The following is an 18,905-nucleotide window of genomic DNA, read 5'->3' on the forward strand; positions in this document are numbered from 1 at the left end:
TTTGAATACTGTACTTTGGGATCTACTTTATATAAATATACAAAACACTTTATATATATTTAAAAAATCTATATGAATTGCTTTAGAGCGAAAATGTAGGTTTAAAAGGAGTTGGCGTACTAGGCCCGATGCATGATGGGTAATATTCTATTTCAGGCTAAAATACTGCACTCGGGAAGCTTTGCTAGGTCTGTAACTGAGCAGAAACGATACTGTGACTAAATTAATTATTAAGTGATTAGAAATAAGGAAAATAAGTGCAAAAAATAGGAAAAAGGTTTACGCAGGCGCAACACACCGTTAGGATGGGCTTTGGAACGAGAGAAGTCCTTCCTACTACTTCCGTCTTCGCACAGCTAACCGCCCCCCTCCTTTTAAGTTAAACGGTTAAAAAACAAAACAAATAGCGTAAGAAACACTTTTAGCGATCAAAATCATTTTTGTTTGATCCTCCAATGGAGACTCTGGGGTGTTTCCGGCCCTTCCTATCACAAAAATATGAATATACTTTTCTATTCTATTTCTATTTTGAACCCTAAAGAAAATCAATGTTTCAACTGCACTAATTTCAGCTTATGTCCTATGTACATTTCATTTTACGATCATAAATCCTGATTAAGCTTTGAGGTTATCTGCCTGGGTTACTGTTCGAGTATCACACAAGCACAAGAAAATCAGGGGCCCAGTACTTCAGTATTGAAAAAATCCAAGTTTGTCATGGATGGAAAGTAAGTGAATGCGCAGTAAGTGAATGGATAGATATAGATGAATAGATTTTTTTCCTGAAAGAGAAATAGCTTAGTAGATTAGTTCACCAGAATATACAAAAAAATTCTCCCAAATTCAGGGCGATGTCTTCTTAACAAAGTACAACAAATGAAATCAAATGCAAAATTTTCAGTAGCTCAGAAATCAAGAAAGGCATTAAGGGATGTCTTTAAACCTGAAATACTTGACCCAGTTATCTTCAAATTAACAGCAGTGACCTTTGCCTGACAGGGCTATAAATGATTTTCATATGCAAACTTTTTGGTGTATATTTAAACTGCGAATGGTTCATCACACTGTTAAGGTTTTTATTTCAAGTTTGTTGTGTAGTAAAGAGCATAGAATAACTCCCAATTTAAAATAAAGAGTTTGATTAACTCTCAACACAGAGGTTTATTTGTGGCACTGTCTCACATTCTTTGTAATCGTCTGGAAAAAAACAATTGAAAAGAGAATTGAGTGAGTGGCTACTGGCATAATTTCCTTGTTTCAGTTTCCATCACCACAGGACTAAAAGTAAAATGTTAGAAGTACAACGGACGAACGGCAGTGTTGTGCAAATGCATCATCAATACTGACGTATTACAAAATACAGTTCTCAACATCAAAGTGGCATTCTGTGTGAAACATGTACAGCAAAATGATCAACTTGTGTTTTCATGCAGTATCAACAGCACTTTCAACACAACGTACTTACATTGGAAATTCTTCATCAACTTGTTAAGAAAAGTTAGAAATCAGAACCGGAGCTCTGTTGTAAACCTACCCTCCTTTTGCTTTTCCAAACAGGCTGACGGTGCTGACAATTTAAAGATCAGCAAAGACGTTCAGACTGCGCTCAACACCAGAATTACACGTAAAGAGGGCACCCGATCTCTTCTCCCCTTGGTCCAAAAGATTGATTGGTTTTACTGATGTTTTGGTCATCGGTTCAAATATAAATATACTTTATTATTTTAATATAAAAAGAATAAGGCAGATTTCAACATGTTCATTTCCACATGGATTAGTGAGCCCGCTGTGCATTTTCCACTGTACACAAAGCCACATGATCTGTAAGAGTTTATTGCACAGAACGCCAAGCTGCAGAAAAAGGGCGGAGCAGCTCATCTTCTTCCAAGACATTATCAAAAAGGACTGTAAAAGCTAATGACGTAAAAGTGTCCATGTGCAACTTCGCCCAACAGTTCATATGGCCTTGACATCGATAAGGTGGCCTTGCTGGGCCCCCTGCCGCAGGGCTTTGATCCCTTGCAGCTTGCGGCCATGAAGCGTGAAGCGAGACCAGGCCACCAGCTGGAGCAGGGCACAGGTGATAGGCACAAACACCAACATGTAGAAGCAGCCCAGGCGTAGAGGCGGATTTCCTGAGCTGGAGGCGACGTGAGACCCAGAAACTGAGTCCTTGACAGAATCTCTCTCAAAGATATCATAACCTGGAGACGACAAAATTAATCACATTAAATTTGACTCTTTTTTTCCTGAAGCCATACTTAAATATGAAAACAGTAAGAGTTAATGAGGATCCTATTGATGAAAGAAACTAAAGTAAAGCTAGTGAGGCAAAACAAAAACGTGTCACTAGGATATATTTTAAGAGCACGACTGGCATAAAGCGATGCTTGTCTAACAGGTTATATTTGGGGAAACTGGTTTGTTAGCCTTAAAAAACACATCCAAAGAGGAAGTGAGCAGAGACCATAGAAAAGTCAGTAACATCCAGCTATGATGGGTGAATTCATGCAAAGCTGGTGTCGCAATTTTCCTAACTTTGAGGCAAGTGACTGATAAGTACGTGGCTTGGCTCTGGATACACCCCCTTTGGCTTAGATCGTTTTTCCTATCAGCAGAAACAACTACACTGACTCTGTCCAGTTAAACAACCTCATCCAAGTCTTAGTAAGAAGGTAAATATACATGTTTACAATGTTTTTTTTTTCTTCTTAAAATTACATTAATTCTTTGTTGGCTGCCAGGTCACTTGTGCTGACCGTCCACAAATGGGCAAACAATTAATGCAAAGTTAAACAAGTCTGCAAAACAAGTGTAAAACAGATTGATTTTTTTTCCTATCCTGTTCAGGTTCTAGAAAACTAAATTAAAAAAAAAAAGAGATTACAAAAGAAGCCTGTTTAATCAGGTAAATGCCAAAGATTTGATGAGTGGCTTTTTTGTTTTGTTTGTCATTTGCAAGATAAACTAACCACAAAACAGCAATTTATGTCATCTGTCTAGTTCAACTTGTTGTGCAAGTCACACACATGTATTTTAACTCTAGGTGAACGCTCAAAACTTTATCAACACACATATCAACAGAGTGTGTGAGCCTGTAGTAATTTGTGTCAGCTTGGGAATCGCACATGAAAGCAGTGCCTTGGAGCAAGCTTGGAAAAACCTGTGTCCTCATGAGGTCCAAGGCTGAGAGTTTCTGTTTGTACCTGTGTAAACACAGAGCAGCCATGTGCCAATGAGTGGGGCGAATGTCTGCCCGGGTTTGGTCATCAAGGCAACCATGCCGAAGACGAGAGCAGAGGCGGCTTGCTGACGTCGGTTTACCACAAAGTCCTCATCCACCAGATCAGAAATCACCAGTTTCAGGAGTTTGCATGTCCCCTCGGTGAACACGCGGTTACTAGAAAATGGAGACGTAATGTTACAGCGTGGAAACATCAGCTGTAATACAGGTTATCATGCAAAAAGCCTTTGTTCAGAGCAGTCAGAGCATGCTAAGGTGTGTCCGAGTATGAAATACAGTAACAACTTCATCACTTTTAGCTGGAAAGTTTTAGTGAGCTTCACCCACAAGTTTAACCACTTTACCACAGCTGTGACTAAAATTATCAATGAGCTATGAAAGCACTCAAATGCTGTTGATAGCTATAAGAACAGCAAGACCACTAATAGTCTAAAAACTGCATGAAAATCAATCGCTTGTGGCATTAAAATGTTATATGTGTATATGGGACTATACAGATAACACAAATATTACAATTACAGTTAAGAGTAGACCAATTTCAGAATTGTGGCTAATTTCTAGAGACAGCATTTATAACCCCCCTCAAAAAAAGGGTCTCTGCAAATGGCATGCCCAAAGGAATTCTGGGTTTGTGTATGCAGCTTTGAAAATGATAAACCGTTAAAAACAAGCACAAAAAGAACCAGCCAAACTGCCACACATCCATGAAGCGTGTGCAGATGTGTGTGCACGGCCATACCTAGCAATGAAGACACACAGCAGATAAATGTGGTCAGCCCCTGCTAGCAGCATAGCCACACTAAGTCCCAGTTTGAGCATAAATAGCCAGCGGATAACCTGGTAAACCCCGTAACGCTGGCACAGTGTCAGGAAATACAAGTTGTTCAGGTGTGGAGCAATATAAGAGATTCCTGTGTGGAGCAGAAGCAGAGCTGCGTTAAAAATTAAAACTATAAAACAGCAGAAAAATAATTTGAGAGAAAGCGAGTGGAAAGCCAAAAAACCCCAAACAATACAAATAAGTAAAAATTTTGCAATTCATTCAAAGGTTCTGGTGCTACACATAAGTAAAAAAAAATGTGTGGTAGCTTTTATTGTCATGTCTCAGATTTGGAATCACTTGCCTGAAGAGATCAGGCTTGCAGAATTAGTAACCACCTTTGAATCACTTCTTATAGACTAGTTTCAATGTTTTTAAGGGCCTCACTAACAAAAATATATTGCTCAAAAAAAATGAAATGCAAAGTCTGTTAAATTTCTGGGACATCAGCTTGTCTAGTTAGAAGCATAAACTGCTGTGAAACAATTTCAACTGCTTGTTTGCAAATTAAATTGGCAACAGGTCCACCAAAGATATGGCTCTCCAGACCATCACTGACCCACTGCTAAACTGGTCATGCTGGTTGATGTTGCAAACAGCATAACGTTCGCCAAGCCTCTTTCATACCATCTGGCCCTCATGCCACCTTCATGGAGTCAGTTCCTGAGAGTCTGATCAGAAACACGCAAATGAGTGAAGTGAAATCACTGAAGGTCATTCTACGCTGCTCCTCATGTTCTTTCTTGATCAAAAGAGCAGATGCTGGCTTGTCTACTGGGTTGATGTCTGCCCAGTTCTCCTCATATAACAACCCTCTCCTGCTACCTCCTGTAAACTATTGTACAGTTAGTATTGTATAGTTATAATTATAGTATTGTTAGCTAGTAATTAGTACCCTTTTATCCCTTAATTTTACAAAAAATCTAGCATGTTATTTATTTTTAAATTCTAGTTTTATATATCTTGGAGATATATCTTTTATATACTTATAAATGCACCATAGGGAGGCTTGGGGTGAAACAGCATTTCGGACAATAAAGCTCTTGAATCTTGAACTTGACACAGCAAACCTGATGTGCATGTGCCATCCTAGAGGAGCCAGACTCTGTGTGCAAGCTACGTGTGCTGCAGGTACCATCACATGCTAACTGAAGTGACAAAGACACCAGGAAAAGCAAAACTGGAGAAAAATCAGTCAGCATATAAGGAAACAGCACTCCTCTGTGGCCACAAGGTGCAAAATCATTCCATTTGTGGGGTTGTTGTCTTGTTTTTGACTCTCCAGGACACATATTCTCACTTGAGTTTGAATCCAAGCAGGTGAAATAGATTCACAGTGGTTCATGCTTTCTACCTAGACAGATGAATTTCCCAGAGGTTTAACTAACTTTGCGTGACACTATGAAGATCAAGTGCTCACTTCATTCTTTTCAAATGAGTTTCTTCTTTCATATAATTGTTTAATTTTTTTTTAATAGATCAACCACTTATTTTCTGTGACTTTTATTTAGTTCTCTTTCTGCATTTGCTTTTCTGTCAAAGCAATCTGCAAACTATTTTCTTAAAGGTGCTATATAAATAAAGGTTAATTATATATTTTAATATGCCACTACTCATGGTTTAAATGTATGCATTGCAGTGTGTTTTCCAAGCATTTTTCCTCACATAACAGTGTTAAACATTAAAATAACTTCTTTATTTTAATATTCCTATTGGTAACTTCCTATTCACTAAAATTTAAGTCACTATATCAAATATACAATTTCTTATCTCTTGCTGTGCAAAGCATCCATTACAAACACTTGTGTAAATCATTTACTGCATCTCAACTGGATCTTACCAAGTAAAATTGAACCCGTAGAGGCAGAGATGTTGTCAGATAAGAGATGTTCTAAGAAAAGAGGGAAGAAGTTGCTGTTGAAGTGGCAGTGAAACACCTGCAAACAGAAGCAGAAGTGACAGATAAACTAAGATGATTATTTTATTCTAAATTAAAAGTAGTTTGTTGCTTGGACCTGTAGCAGTTTTCTTTAATTAAACACCAAGAAAACAAATGAAATGTTTTCTGATTTTAGTGCGAGCAGGAAAACCACAAATATTTAGCTAATAATATTAATTATGAAAGTTCAACAAGTGTCATTTACAAGAAGGGCTGCACTTCATGTGGAAAGACAAACACTGGAGGGCAGTCTAACTTTTATCTTGCATTGTCTATCATTAATAACAAGAACAAACTCACTAAGACTGTAAAGGTTTGTACTAAGATTGCACGTCAAAAACAAACATGGGCTCACACGGCTTTAAGACTTTTAAAGGCTGACCTGAATCAGGTTCATTGACACGAACCACATGAAGTTCCTGTGTCTGGACAGCTGCTTGAGATACTGTCCAATAGTGACAGGTTTTTCCGGGTGGTTAAGTGGAGCATGGCCAACATTTAGTCTGTGATAACAGACACACATGAAAAGATGTGAGAAAGGAGAAAACACAGTATGAAAATTTCTCATATTATTCACACTTTTAAATTCTTACTCTTTGAGTGCTGATGCATCATCTTGTTTTGGATGGATTTCCTTTATAAAACGGCGCTGGAGCATTCGAGACACTAAGAAAAACCCCAAGACGGAAAAAGCTGCCAGAGTTACACAGAAGATACGGAAGGAGTAAAAGTCCTCTTTATCCCAGAAAGAGTAGGACAGAAAGACGGAGAAAGACCCCAGAGCGCTGAACACCGAGCAGTGAAAGTTGAGGCGTGTGCGATCGGTGGCAGATACAGCGAGGTCCGCCAATAGGGCGCTGTGGTGGAGATCCACCATAGTGAGAAAGCCATCGTAGAGACACAGGCACAGCAGGAACTGCAGGCCTGGACTGGCCCAAGCCACCCAGAAGGCCAGGAAGGACACAGCGAAGAGAGGACCATTTGTGGCGAGGGCCTTCAGACGCTTCAGCACCACCTCTGGATTTGTGATCTGAGAGCCGGCTCTGGGTGGAAAAACGAAACACATAACAAATCTTTAGACGCGTTTTGTGATAATTAACCAACTTCCCTGGTACAGACAGACAGGTTATTGCAGACAGCCCCGTATATCATGATGTCAAGCAGCGGAGAGATTCTTAAAATAAAAAAGGGAAAAAGTGCATATCTCTGGCATAAAAAACGTGTAGTTGTATTAAATGTAACAAACTTCAACAGAATGATGTGACCAGCTTTATAACATCACTGCCTTAGAACAACACAGAGAAGGTTTGCTTAGTGATATAACAATGTAAACACAGAAAGCAGACAAATGTTTGACAAAGTGCTCTGATGGCGTCAAACACTTGGGTGTGTATGAGTGTCTAAGAGATACTTGGCTAGTATGGGTGAGAAATGAGAAGCGATCAGAGTCCGAATGAAGATTATATCTGGAATTTTAAGATCATTCTACAAAGATGACTTTATGTTGTTGAATCAGGAGTATCTCTCCAAGTTCGAGGCAAGTAGATGAACTGTGCTGACACATAACAAGAACTATGAGGTGTCTCTTCAGAGAAAAAAAACTTCTCTTTTTCGAAAGAAGATGTGCAACCGACAAAAATATCCCAGAAAGAACTAAATTCTATTGCACAACATTAGTGTCTCTTCCAAATGACTCCAACTACGTAAATGACCTTTTTCTTTTGAATATCTATTGTGTGTGGTCACGTCAACATTTCTAAAGCCTGTGCAAACAGTTAACTTGTTTTTCTGCAGTCTTTTGCACATTCATAAACAACTATTTACAACTGTGTTTGTTCCACAAAAAGTAGAAGAAAGTAAAGATGCAGATACTCACTGAGGAGAGCTGAGAAAGGCGCGGTCACTCAGCCAGCCGAAGAGAGGGTCATTCAGACTGTTCCAGATAAGGAAGACAGTCTTTGGAGCAGCAGAAAAATAATGTTAAATAAAAATCAGTGGATGATGGTGCATACAGGATTACCATTTGCCATAATGTATTTTGTTTCATTTAATTTAACTATTTGCTTTTATTTATGCTTTTGTCTTATTGGTTTTATTCGGTGTTACAGCAGCACAAGACAATGTGTTGTGTCCAATGACAGTAAAAAAGACAGATGTAGCCACCATGATGTCATCCATTGGTTTGTGGAGTCCTGTTATGAAACCTGAAACTTTTCACTATCTAAGAGGTGGATCTGGCTGTGATACTGCTGGATGTTCACTGGTTAACGACTTTTCAATCACATGTTGTTAGCCAAGTCCTCAACTTACTCTGGATAATCCTCTTTTCTGACAACAAAAATGGCCAAAACATACAATTTTGGATTTAATTTTGTATTCAGTCTGACCTGAAATGAGTGACTGAGCCCATAAACTCATCATGAAAGTGTTTATAGAGTTACGGGGCAATGGTGCTTTTCCCATAAACTTCTATAGGACTGAAAGTTATTTTGCAACCACAGGTTATCACCCCTGGTAGCATTAATAATAAATACAGGTTTAAGGCCATGTTGTTTTCCCTTTTAGACCCAGAAGCTGCTATCAGTAAAAGAAAGATCCATTTTTCACTGTCCAATTTTAGTCTCATGAAGAGCTGACAGACTTTACGATAAATAAGTTATATTTCATAATGAAGATTTCTGTTTTTCTGGTACAAAAAAAGGTAATTAAATAACAAAAGCAAAACGATGAGCACACTCTCAGCGACACTGGACTGGTAAATTAGAGTTGGATTTCTAATCTGAATTAAACATCCAAATTTAAATCACGTGTTTAATCTCAGAATCACAGTTTCAGGCATTCTTTAGACTCACCTCTCCCACCCAGAAGGAGATTTTATCGATCTTGTAGATGGAGACAAACATCTCCACGTAGTAGAGCAGGAACACATTGTGCAGGATGGATGTAAACAGAGCCAAAGAGCCATAGAGCAGCGCAGTAGAGAGGACACCTTGCCAGCAACCCCAGACCCTTGTGCCCATTCTTCTTTCTCAGTCTCTCTGCTCCGTCTTTCTTTTGTGCCGAACAGCAGTCATTTCACAGCCTGGCCGCCCCAGGGTTACCACCTCATCATAACCTGCAAAAAATAAAACAAACAAACCACACAGCACAAGTAAATGCATTTAGATTTGATAAAAACATACAACAGATAAACTGTATTAGCTCATAACGTCACATTTATGAGCATTACCAGAAATTGCACTGCACCTTTTTAACAGTTAAATCCCAGCTGAGCACACCAAAATAATATTAACATTCCCGTCAGTCTCCCCACAGAGTCTGAGCAGACCAGAAAAAAGTGCTGTTTTCAAAGCAATGGTGCACTAGGTACTCATTAAAGTTAGTTAGGTTGTGGTACACTGTTCCTTTCCTCTGTGAGCACACGCCCAGCCGACTGAGAGTAATACTACTTCTCCCAGCCAAATATGACCACTCCTTTGAAAACTCCATCTCACTTACCTCATAAAAAGCTGACCAAAAGAACAAAGTAAACATTTCAGGATGAGTATTTTCACTGCTGTGTTGCCCTTGGGTGTCATATTCAAAACTGAAGTGTTGCACTGTTTATGCTATTATAATTACAAAAAACTTTCAGAAAAAAAGAAAAATTAGCTTGAAAAGGAAGCATAATGAGCTTCTTTCATCAATGCAGATATATATATATAGACCTTAATACAGACTTTGCATGTACATGCAAATTTACTGTAGGTCTTGGGAAATGTTCTTTTTGGCCACCTTGCGGGTATCAGTGCATCCAAATCGCTGTATACAATCTTCATACAGTCACACCCATATTTCTCTATAAATTAACATGAGGTATAGAGGAAAACTCAGTGGTGTTTTTCTAAGAAAGAAGCCTGTACAGTTCAAATAGACCGTATGTTGAAGGTTCATGGACAGAGTGAAAGGGGAGAGCCTTCTTACACCAATATGTAAGAAGGATGCCACAGGTAGGGACAGGAGCAAAACGTGTGAAATGCTGTGGAGGTTATGTCTTGGGGATGAATTTCAGCTTGAGGTTTTGGAGATCTTGTTAAAATTAAAGGATTTATGCACACAGGAAAGTACATATATTGATCTACCGTGCAATATCATCTGGAATGCACTTTTTTGACAACAGCTTCATTTTTCCAAATTACAATGATCCTAAGTACACTACCAGTGTAGTAAAAACATACCTGGATAAAAAAGAAAACAATGGGACACCATCAGTCACGGACTGGGATCAACATTTCCCATTGTTATGGAAATATATGAAGAAATGAGGGACTGCTACAGCACTGCAGTTTAAAGATGCGCTAAAATATTCTAAGACAGCCTCCTTTATTTGTTCATAAAAACAGTCTGAGGAAGTTCTCAATGTGTTTGTAGACTACAAACACATTCAGTACCTTCACGCACACCTTGTGAATGAGGTCCAGAGTTTCCATGTTACACCCCCTTGTGAATTACTGTCTCCTTTGTTGGCTGTTCTATTCTCATGTCCCGAGTGCATTCTCATAAGCAGCACCCCAGGGAAAAGAATTTGCTTAAAAATACCAGTAAGCACCTCTCACTTCATGCCTGACTGCCACAAGCTCAAACTTGCACTGATTACATCCTGTCACGTCTTCAGTGGGGGAGAAAAAAGTAATAGTTAAAAAAACCCAAAAACAAGGCGATATGATATTTTCCATCAGTGTACTGTCTAGGTACAACCAAGATAAGTGGGGCAACCTCAGTGGAGTGTAACAAAGAGCTCCCTATCAGATCCAAGCAGGTAAAAGCGGGATATCTTTCAGCTGGCTGTGCCATATCACATCTTTAACACTTGTGCATCTTACCAAAACAAAAGTGGTGTACTTTGCAGCAGATGATAGTGCCTGACAACATCTACAAATATCCCATTCATGTCCTCTCAGGCACGGCATATTTACCAACTGTTTTCTCCCCACCTGCAGGGGAGCCCACCTGTTGTGTTTACAGGACATCACAGATGTTTTTTTACCTCACCTCACACTGCAGACAATCATTATAAACAGACTTTACAACGGTGTTATAATGGTTAGGTCAAACTGCACACAATATCTTCCTCATGTGACAAACACGTATTCAAACAGTTTTATAGCCTCCCGAGCTAGTAAAGAAACTACAAAATGAAGAGGAAATAAGCCTGACACTGACTAGTAGTGACTAAACTTCTTCTGCTAAATATACGACAGACACAGAAAAGGCGGCGTTGCTGCTCTAAAAAAGACATTTAACTTACTATCAGTAGCTTATTAGCTCATTCACAAGCTCGGCTCTCGATTGAACTCGCTCATATTACAAGTAGTAACGCACATGTGTAGCAGCTGATCGATTAAGAGCAATACTGGAATAAGCTCTTATCTGGGCGTTAAACGTCCAGCTAATCGATAGCGCTAGCATTAGCTAGCTGGTTAATAATAACCTTATCGTGCTGCCAAGCAGGAAATTAACATATTAAGAACTGGCTTCAAGTGTATTCACGACAGAGTACCGACCGGGTTACGTACCGTTAAAAAATGTGTTAACCGAAGAGAATAAAGCGTGTTTGGCTTCGTGGGAAATTAACGTGTTGGCGCAGCAGTTGTGTCTCAGTCTCAGACAGAGAGCACGTCATGACAACAGTCCGTACTCACACCGGTGACGACTGCGCCGGGTTTGTGAAAGGGTTTCCCAGCACTGGAGGCACACTGATAAGAGCTGCAGCGCCACCCAGCGGCACAACGACCAGATGCACTTCTGAAACATGTTCAGGGACATGGAGCAAGCATTGAAGCCAACTTTGGATTCCAGTATAACTTGCAACGAGTTACATAAACCTGGCCCAAAAGCAGTTGTTTTGATGGCAGCTGTTTTGATGGCATGATTTTTTTAAAATGTAGTATTTATACATATCATACATCAATACACGGGCACAGAATAGAATAGAAGTAATTACAAAAAATATATATAATTTCACAGAAACCTTTAAAGTATCTGATATTAAATTGGAAATGAAGCAGTCAAAGCTTCTTCACTTAAAAAACAAACAAACACATTATTGTTATTATTATGTTTAAATAAGGATTACATCTTAAATGTCCAGCACACCTGTTGTTGTCGCCTTCCTATCTGTCTGTTTCCCTCAGAGAGATCCTCCTTTCCCTCCTTTCAGTGCCACTTGCCAGCAGGCCTACCACTTCTACAGTATGTGTTGCACGTAGATTTCAGATTGCTCAGGAAAAATATGCTTTGTGATTCATCACCCCTCATGGGTGAGGGGGTTGAAACATGACATAGGAACAGACCAACCGACAGACATGACTGACTGGGGGAAAACACAAGGGGAAGAAAGCGAAGCCAGAAGTGAACAAGGGGCCAAGGTAACTTAAGAGGAGAACAAAAGGACTAGACAGGGGACAGAAGGAGACAAACAACAAGCACACATGAGACGGAGACACCAGGGAACACAGAAGAGAACAAATCAGGGAAGATGAGACAAAGGGGAATACAAACAGGCACAGAAGCAAAGAAGGACAAAAGATTACCAAAATGAAACAGGAAATCATCGATACTGAGACAAGGACATGGACAAACATGGGTATCAGGGACCAGGCAACCAAGAACATACAGGCACAGGTATAACCTTCACAAAATGGGTTTTATTATGCCCCCCAAAAGGCAAAATTATTACAAAAATTCTAAATGACAGAAACAAACTATTTTAAGAAGTAAGTGGGCCCATAAAAGAGGCCAACTAAAGCAAAATTCTACTAAAAACACTTAACAAAACACCATAACTCAGCAAACTGACCTCCCCAAATGAGAGACTACTCCTGTTATATATTAAGTGAATGAACCATGGTATACATCAAAGGTGGAAACCACAGAGACAATAGCTAAACATAATACAAGAAGAAAGCCCATTCCCCCCCTTGTGTGGTCACAACAGCTGGTGAAATCTATTTTATTGACCTCTGCATTTAAACCAGCTCCACCCTTAGCCTTCTCCTTTACTCAAACCAGGAAGGACTGGAGCAGCAGCCAGGTAACTCAAAAAGAAGAGAAAATAATTAATACAACATATAGTACAATAACAAACAATACAAAACAGATTCTATGCTATTCCTTGCACTATGGCCTGCTGCTGTCATGTATTACAAACTACCCAGTTTAAACCTTTCAGTTAATTTATGGACACTGAAGCTTTACAGTACAATGCAAAAAGAAAGGTAAACAAAAATATTACCTGAGTATTTCAGTTGTGTGTTGGCATGCAGCCATCACAATGAGGATGACACTGAATGAACCTGGGAGACACAAGAATAAACCCTTAAGACTAAGGAAAGGAAGGGGATGCTATAAGGAACTAATAACCACTTCTAAAAGCAAATTCCCAAAAGACACCAATGCTCACCATGATATTTGTATGTTCTTCCTGTGTCTGTTAGGGGTTTTTTCTTTGGTACTATGGCTTCCTCCCACAGTCCAAATACATTGTTGGGGTTATAATTGGTGATTGTAAACTGACAGTGGGTGTGAATGGTTGTCTGTGTGTTAGCCTTCCACAGACTGGCAACCTGTCCAGGCTGGACGCTGACTCTCACCCTGACAGCTGGGATAGGCTCCAGCCTCTCCATTTGGATACTTGGATCATCAGATTCAACCACTGTGCACCATATAAAATCAATAAAAAATATAATTTTATCTCCAAACTGGGTAGCAGGCGTTTGGAATTACACAGCAAGTATGTCAAGTATCATGTCAATGATAATGTTAAACACTGTGGTTGGATAACAGGATCACTGCATTTTTGCTATAGACCACTTTATTCTTTAATAGAGTAGATGCAGTCATTTATAAAGATTGCAAGTGAAGCTCCAGGGTTCCTGGCTGCTTCAGTCTGCATACAGAACATCCGTGGTGTATGAGACACGCTGTATAAAGTGCTTTGAGTACTCATGCAGAGTAGAAAAGAACTATATAAGAAGCAGTCCAGTAATCAAATCACATATCTATTGAAATGCAATGTTGCCTGGTTATCTTAGATTTGATGAACCAGCTATAGTTATCCCGTCTAACCTAAACAAGGTAAAGAAATACTGTACCAAAGCCCAAAGTTTTGTCGTTCTAGCTTTTGTCCAGCAGGAGTCGCTCACACATCACATGGGCTCCACTCGACTTTACATTTACAGCCTGCGTGGGGTGTCACACTGGAAGGCTTACTAATGTTTGGAAACATTTCCAGGAGAATTTACGAAACAGTTAAGTAATATTCTTAAAGAAAATTAAAATCAATCACACTTCTATGTGGAACTGACACATTTCCATTCTTCTATTGAGAAAGAACATTATTATACGTTTGTTTTAAATAGAAACGCCAAACACTGAGCTTAAACCCTTCGTTTTCAAGAATCCAAAAAGGCGAATCTATTGAGTAAAAATCACAAAAAAGCGTACACCTGCTTATTATCTGGATATGGGTGAAAAAACATCCTTCCTAAACAATTTCTTTACTCTTAAAATAAAATTAATAGAAACTCAAACAAAACAACAAAAAGAACATGTGAGGTGGTGAAATTGTGGAAAGCCTGTGATCTCAGTGTGTGTGTGTGTGTGTTTGTGTGTCGGGGGGTGGAGGGAGAGTCGGTTGTGTTTGAGCATTGGGTAACTGCAGCAGCAGCAGCAGCAGAGAAGCTCTGTGTTTCACCGCGGAGAGGTCGGTTCAAAGGATTTAGGAGCAGAGCTACAGGAAAACAAGCAGGTGAGTCCTCACTGCTGTTATGTTTCATTCCGGACTGCTTCTCCGTGTTTCTTCCACTTTTCCTTGCTCTCGATTTGCTGATGTAAAGAGGCTGCTCAGGTGAAGGTGACCAAACCGCGTGCGGTGCTGTTTTCGGCTCTCAGTGCTGCAGTCCAGGTCGGACAGGTGCACATGGGTAGACGTCCTCACGTTCATTGACTGTTTACATTAACACTCATTAAGTTATTACAGCCACATTTGTGGACGTTAACTATGGCATAAATGCATATTAGGTGCGTTTTAGTGTCACCGCTGCTTCTGAGGACATTGAGGACAGTCACTTATTGTTTCAAGTTGAAATTAGAACATCTGCTGTGATTTAATATCTTGTAAAGCCTCGTTGCGGTGTTTTACTGTTGGAGGAAGCATCAATTTAAATGGGTAGACATAAAGCTGAGCAGTGGTTTCTAAAGCACATTAAACTTGAGAGATTCATTGAATACATTCCTTAAATAAGCTTTTTGGCACTTGTCGCCGAGTCTCGCTGTAAAAGCTGTAACTAGTGGCTTTTATTAATGATTACTTTGTAATCTTTGTCATTTATTCATGCTTTATAGATACGTTATTAAGTCATAAATAATCTCACAGATGGCAGGTTGCTTTGGCGTAAGAAGCAGCCAGATTTCTTGAGTGATTAAAAATACTCAATATCTAAAATACTTCATATTCTATTACAAATTGAAATCCTACATATGTGGGTAAAAGTACACGCTCTAAATATTAGTAGCCAAATCTGAGTAATAAAACTTCTTAGACACAAGGGACTGTTTCAGAGTGCTAACATATAATATGGCTGTGTTATACAGTAAGTAGGCTAGAGTACTAGAGGTGTAGCACAGTACTAGTATTGACACAACCCTCATATGCAAACCATGAAATTGTTATGTCAATAATGCAAGTATGTTAAGTAATATTTGTATAATTCTATCTTTGTTGTATGCTTTTGTACAGTTACTAAATTGATTTTTTTGTTGGGGGATGGGCTACTGACCCATCCTCCAACCCTGTATGTATTTTGAGAAAACTTCTGAATAAAATTAGACAAAAACAGACAAAAAAAGAAGATACAGTTAACTGATAGCATTTAATTTTTTGTATTTCTTGTAGTTCAGTCTGTATCAATCTGCATACTTTATGAGTTGGTCATGTTTCTTACATGCAGTACAACAATTTCACAATAAATGTATCAATATGGACTCAGCTGACACTTTATTAGTCACACCTTGGTAGTAATGGGTTGGACCCCCTTAATTCTTTGTGGCACACATTCCACAGTGAGCTGGCAACACTCCTCAGAGACTTTGGTTCATATTAATATGACGGCATCACAGAGTTGCTGCAGATTTCTTGGCTGCGCATCCGTGAAGCGAGTCCTTCATTTCACCACACTCCAAAGGTGAGATCTGGTGACTGTGGAGGCCATTTCAGTAAATTAGACTCATTGTCTTGCTCAAGAAACCAGCTTGAACTTTGTGACATAGCACTTTATCCTGCTGTGAGGATCCATTAGAAGATGGGTGCACTGTTGTCATAATGGGATGGACATGGTCAGCAACAATACTCAGGTAGGCTGTGGTGTTTGCTGATATTAAGGGCCCAAATTTTGTAAATGAAATATCGCATAGGCACCTAGAATTACACCACCAACAGCCTGAACTGCTTATACAAGGCAGGATTGATCAGTCTTTTCATGGTGTGTACGTCAAACTCTGACCCCACCATCAATTTAATGCCGAAGATATTGAGACTCATTTGACCAGGCAACATTTTTCCAGTCTTCTATTGTCTAATTTTGTTGAATCCATTTAATTTGTAGCCTCAGTTTCCTGTTCTTAGCTGACAGGAATGGCATCTGGTGTTCTGCTGTTGTAGCCTGTTTGTGTCAAGATTCAACAGGTTATGCATTCAGAGATGTTCTTCTGTGTAATTTTATTGTAACAAGTGGTTATTTTTGAGTTACCGTTGTCATCCTATCAACTTGAAACAGTCTGGCCATTCTCCTCTTAACTCTGGTATCTTAGTTCTGGTATCAACAAGGCCAGTTTCACCCAGAGAATGGCCCCTCACTCTTTCTTTCTTTTATTTCTATTTTTGGACCATTCTCTGTAAATCCTAGTTATGGTTGTGTGGGAAAATCCCAGTAGATCAGCTGTAGATTACTCAGGTCGACTTTCTTTCCTGCTGTGATGCAAGATAAGATAAGACAGATTTTCCAGAGTTGGAAAATTCAGAATGGGTAAAGTGATTCATTACTTATTCTACAATAGTAGTAAGAGCTATCATTTTCAGAGGCATCCTGTTCTCCCAGTATTTCCAGTGGGTACAGATGACAAGTATAGAGAGAAGATAAGTCTTTATAATGGATATTAAAGGAATCTTTTCATATTTAGTAGACTGAAATTTTCCAAGCAGTTCAATTTACACCTTAAACTTGATATAAATAAACAGAAAATACTGTACATAAGCTGTAAGCTTCATAACAAGGTGTTTTTTCTGTGATAGTGGTTGGAAATAAGTTAGAATAAATCAAACAGTTTTATTAGTTGAAAGGTAATTTCCCTGTACGACAAAATGTGATTTCCCCCCCCTGATAATTGATCTGCCGTTCACATTAAAACTGGTGTTATTTCATTAAAATCTTGAAAGCCCTGAACTAATGCTTCATCTTGTGAAATATCTGTTATCAAACTCCATGTAGTGGTAGATCAAGTAGTACAAGCCAGAAAAAAGTAATTTTTAGATGTTTAAAATCACTTTCTATTTAGAGCTTCAAGAAGTAATTTCATATTCTTATTTGTGAGTGTGATTGCATGACCTGAACATAAAAAGTTCTTACTTCTATATATTTGCAGTGTAAACAGAGGCAAATTATTTATATTTGTATCCACATCACAGTGAACACCACAGGGTGAACTTCAGTAATCTCATTTATGGCTCCTCTGTATGCCAGGCACTCAATGCTTTGAGATAAAAAAAAAAGTATAAATATAATATTTAAATATAGCATATAGCACATAATATATAAGCCCATTAAAATCACTGCAGCTATCAAAGGAATGAGAGTGTGTTTGGCATTTCAAGTGGCATCAGTTGAAAGGAAAACCAAAAATAGCTCACCTGTTTTATTGATCTTTCTGCAGAAATGTCAGGCTAGGTGTTTTGCATATTAGTCTCAATGGAAAACAGCTGCATCATTCTTTATATATTTCATACTCTGGAGTGACGACTTAATCTTTTTGATGGGCACCAGCTGCAAGAGACCTGTGGTTATAGAAACTGGGTTAAAATTTCCCATCAGACCTGTCCCGCTCTTTGGATCAATAAACTGAGTACAAGGTGTTTTTGTCGCCGCCTGCTCTTTTGTGCAGTTCCTCTTGTCTTCATGTCACATTGCTCGTGTCACTGCCAAGGCAGATGTGTTTACCTTTCCCTCTTGGAGTTATCAGGCTTTCATAAGTGGGAACACATTGGTGTCAACACCATTGTGGGCAGGACACACAAACACGCCAATGCAGATGTGTTGAGACAATGGTGCGTTTGCTGTGTGTTACACGAGGACAGCAGTTGACAAAAACAGGACAAAGAGCTTCTCACTATGCCTTCATCTGCAGTTTTGTCAGAGCATGATTCTGGAGGTTCTTAGCATTTGGAGCAGCTATCAAACAAGACACATGTTGCGCTGTTGCTCTCCCCTCGCTTGCAATATCGAAGGGGAACCGCGCCGATTTTGTACATCAAAGTGTGCTTACAGGCTTTTGTGAGCACGAAGGTGTGCGTGAAAAAGTTTTCTAGTGGGAGCTGTGAAGACTGATAAAAACAAATGTCACAAATGATGTCAGCATTAGCTGAGTGTAAAAGTTTAAAAATGCAAAAATTTTGACTATAATCTCTCAATGGAGTGTTATTCATTTTGGGTAATGACAATTTTAAAAGAAGTAGTGTGGACTGGGAAAAAAGCTTTTTGTTTTGGTTCTACTTCTTTTTTTTCAAACAAGGATGTGAATTTGACAAATTCTAAGAGCACAGTGCTAAAATCTCTTACGGCTGTCATCATATAAAGCCAACTTCTGATTTA

General features: G+C 39.1%; 2 protein-coding genes across 2 annotated transcripts in view; one reads left to right on the plus strand and one right to left on the minus strand.

Moving 5' to 3' along the window:
* Positions 1-1,136: 1,136 nt before the first annotated feature.
* Positions 1,137-11,715, minus strand: slc68a1a (solute carrier family 68 member 1a). The gene is made up of 9 exons (XM_085285165.1): positions 11,559-11,715; positions 8,856-9,118; positions 7,880-7,959; positions 6,597-7,046; positions 6,386-6,506; positions 5,905-6,001; positions 3,984-4,155; positions 3,207-3,400; positions 1,137-2,204 (listed from the first exon to the last, which is right to left on the minus strand). The coding sequence occupies exons 2-9, from the start codon at positions 9,021-9,023 to the stop codon at positions 1,957-1,959; spliced, it is 1,530 nt and encodes a 509-aa protein (XP_085141291.1). The 5' UTR covers positions 9,024-9,118; positions 11,559-11,715; the 3' UTR covers positions 1,137-1,956.
* Positions 11,716-14,706: 2,991 nt separating this feature from the next.
* sema4gb (sema domain, immunoglobulin domain (Ig), transmembrane domain (TM) and short cytoplasmic domain, (semaphorin) 4Gb) overlaps positions 14,707-18,905 on the plus strand; it is a 55,856-nt gene continuing 51,657 nt past the window's right edge. Inside the window, exon 1 of the mRNA XM_085285166.1 lies at positions 14,707-14,791. The gene's annotated coding sequence lies outside the window, so the exon portion shown is untranslated. The remainder of the gene's footprint in view (positions 14,792-18,905) is intronic.

Source organism: Mchenga conophoros, linkage group LG8, assembly GCF_057382185.1.
Source record: "Mchenga conophoros isolate Kocher_MC1m ecotype Shallow Benthic linkage group LG8, M_conophoros_male_GT1.1, whole genome shotgun sequence".
Taxonomy (NCBI): domain Eukaryota; kingdom Metazoa; phylum Chordata; class Actinopteri; order Cichliformes; family Cichlidae; genus Mchenga; species Mchenga conophoros.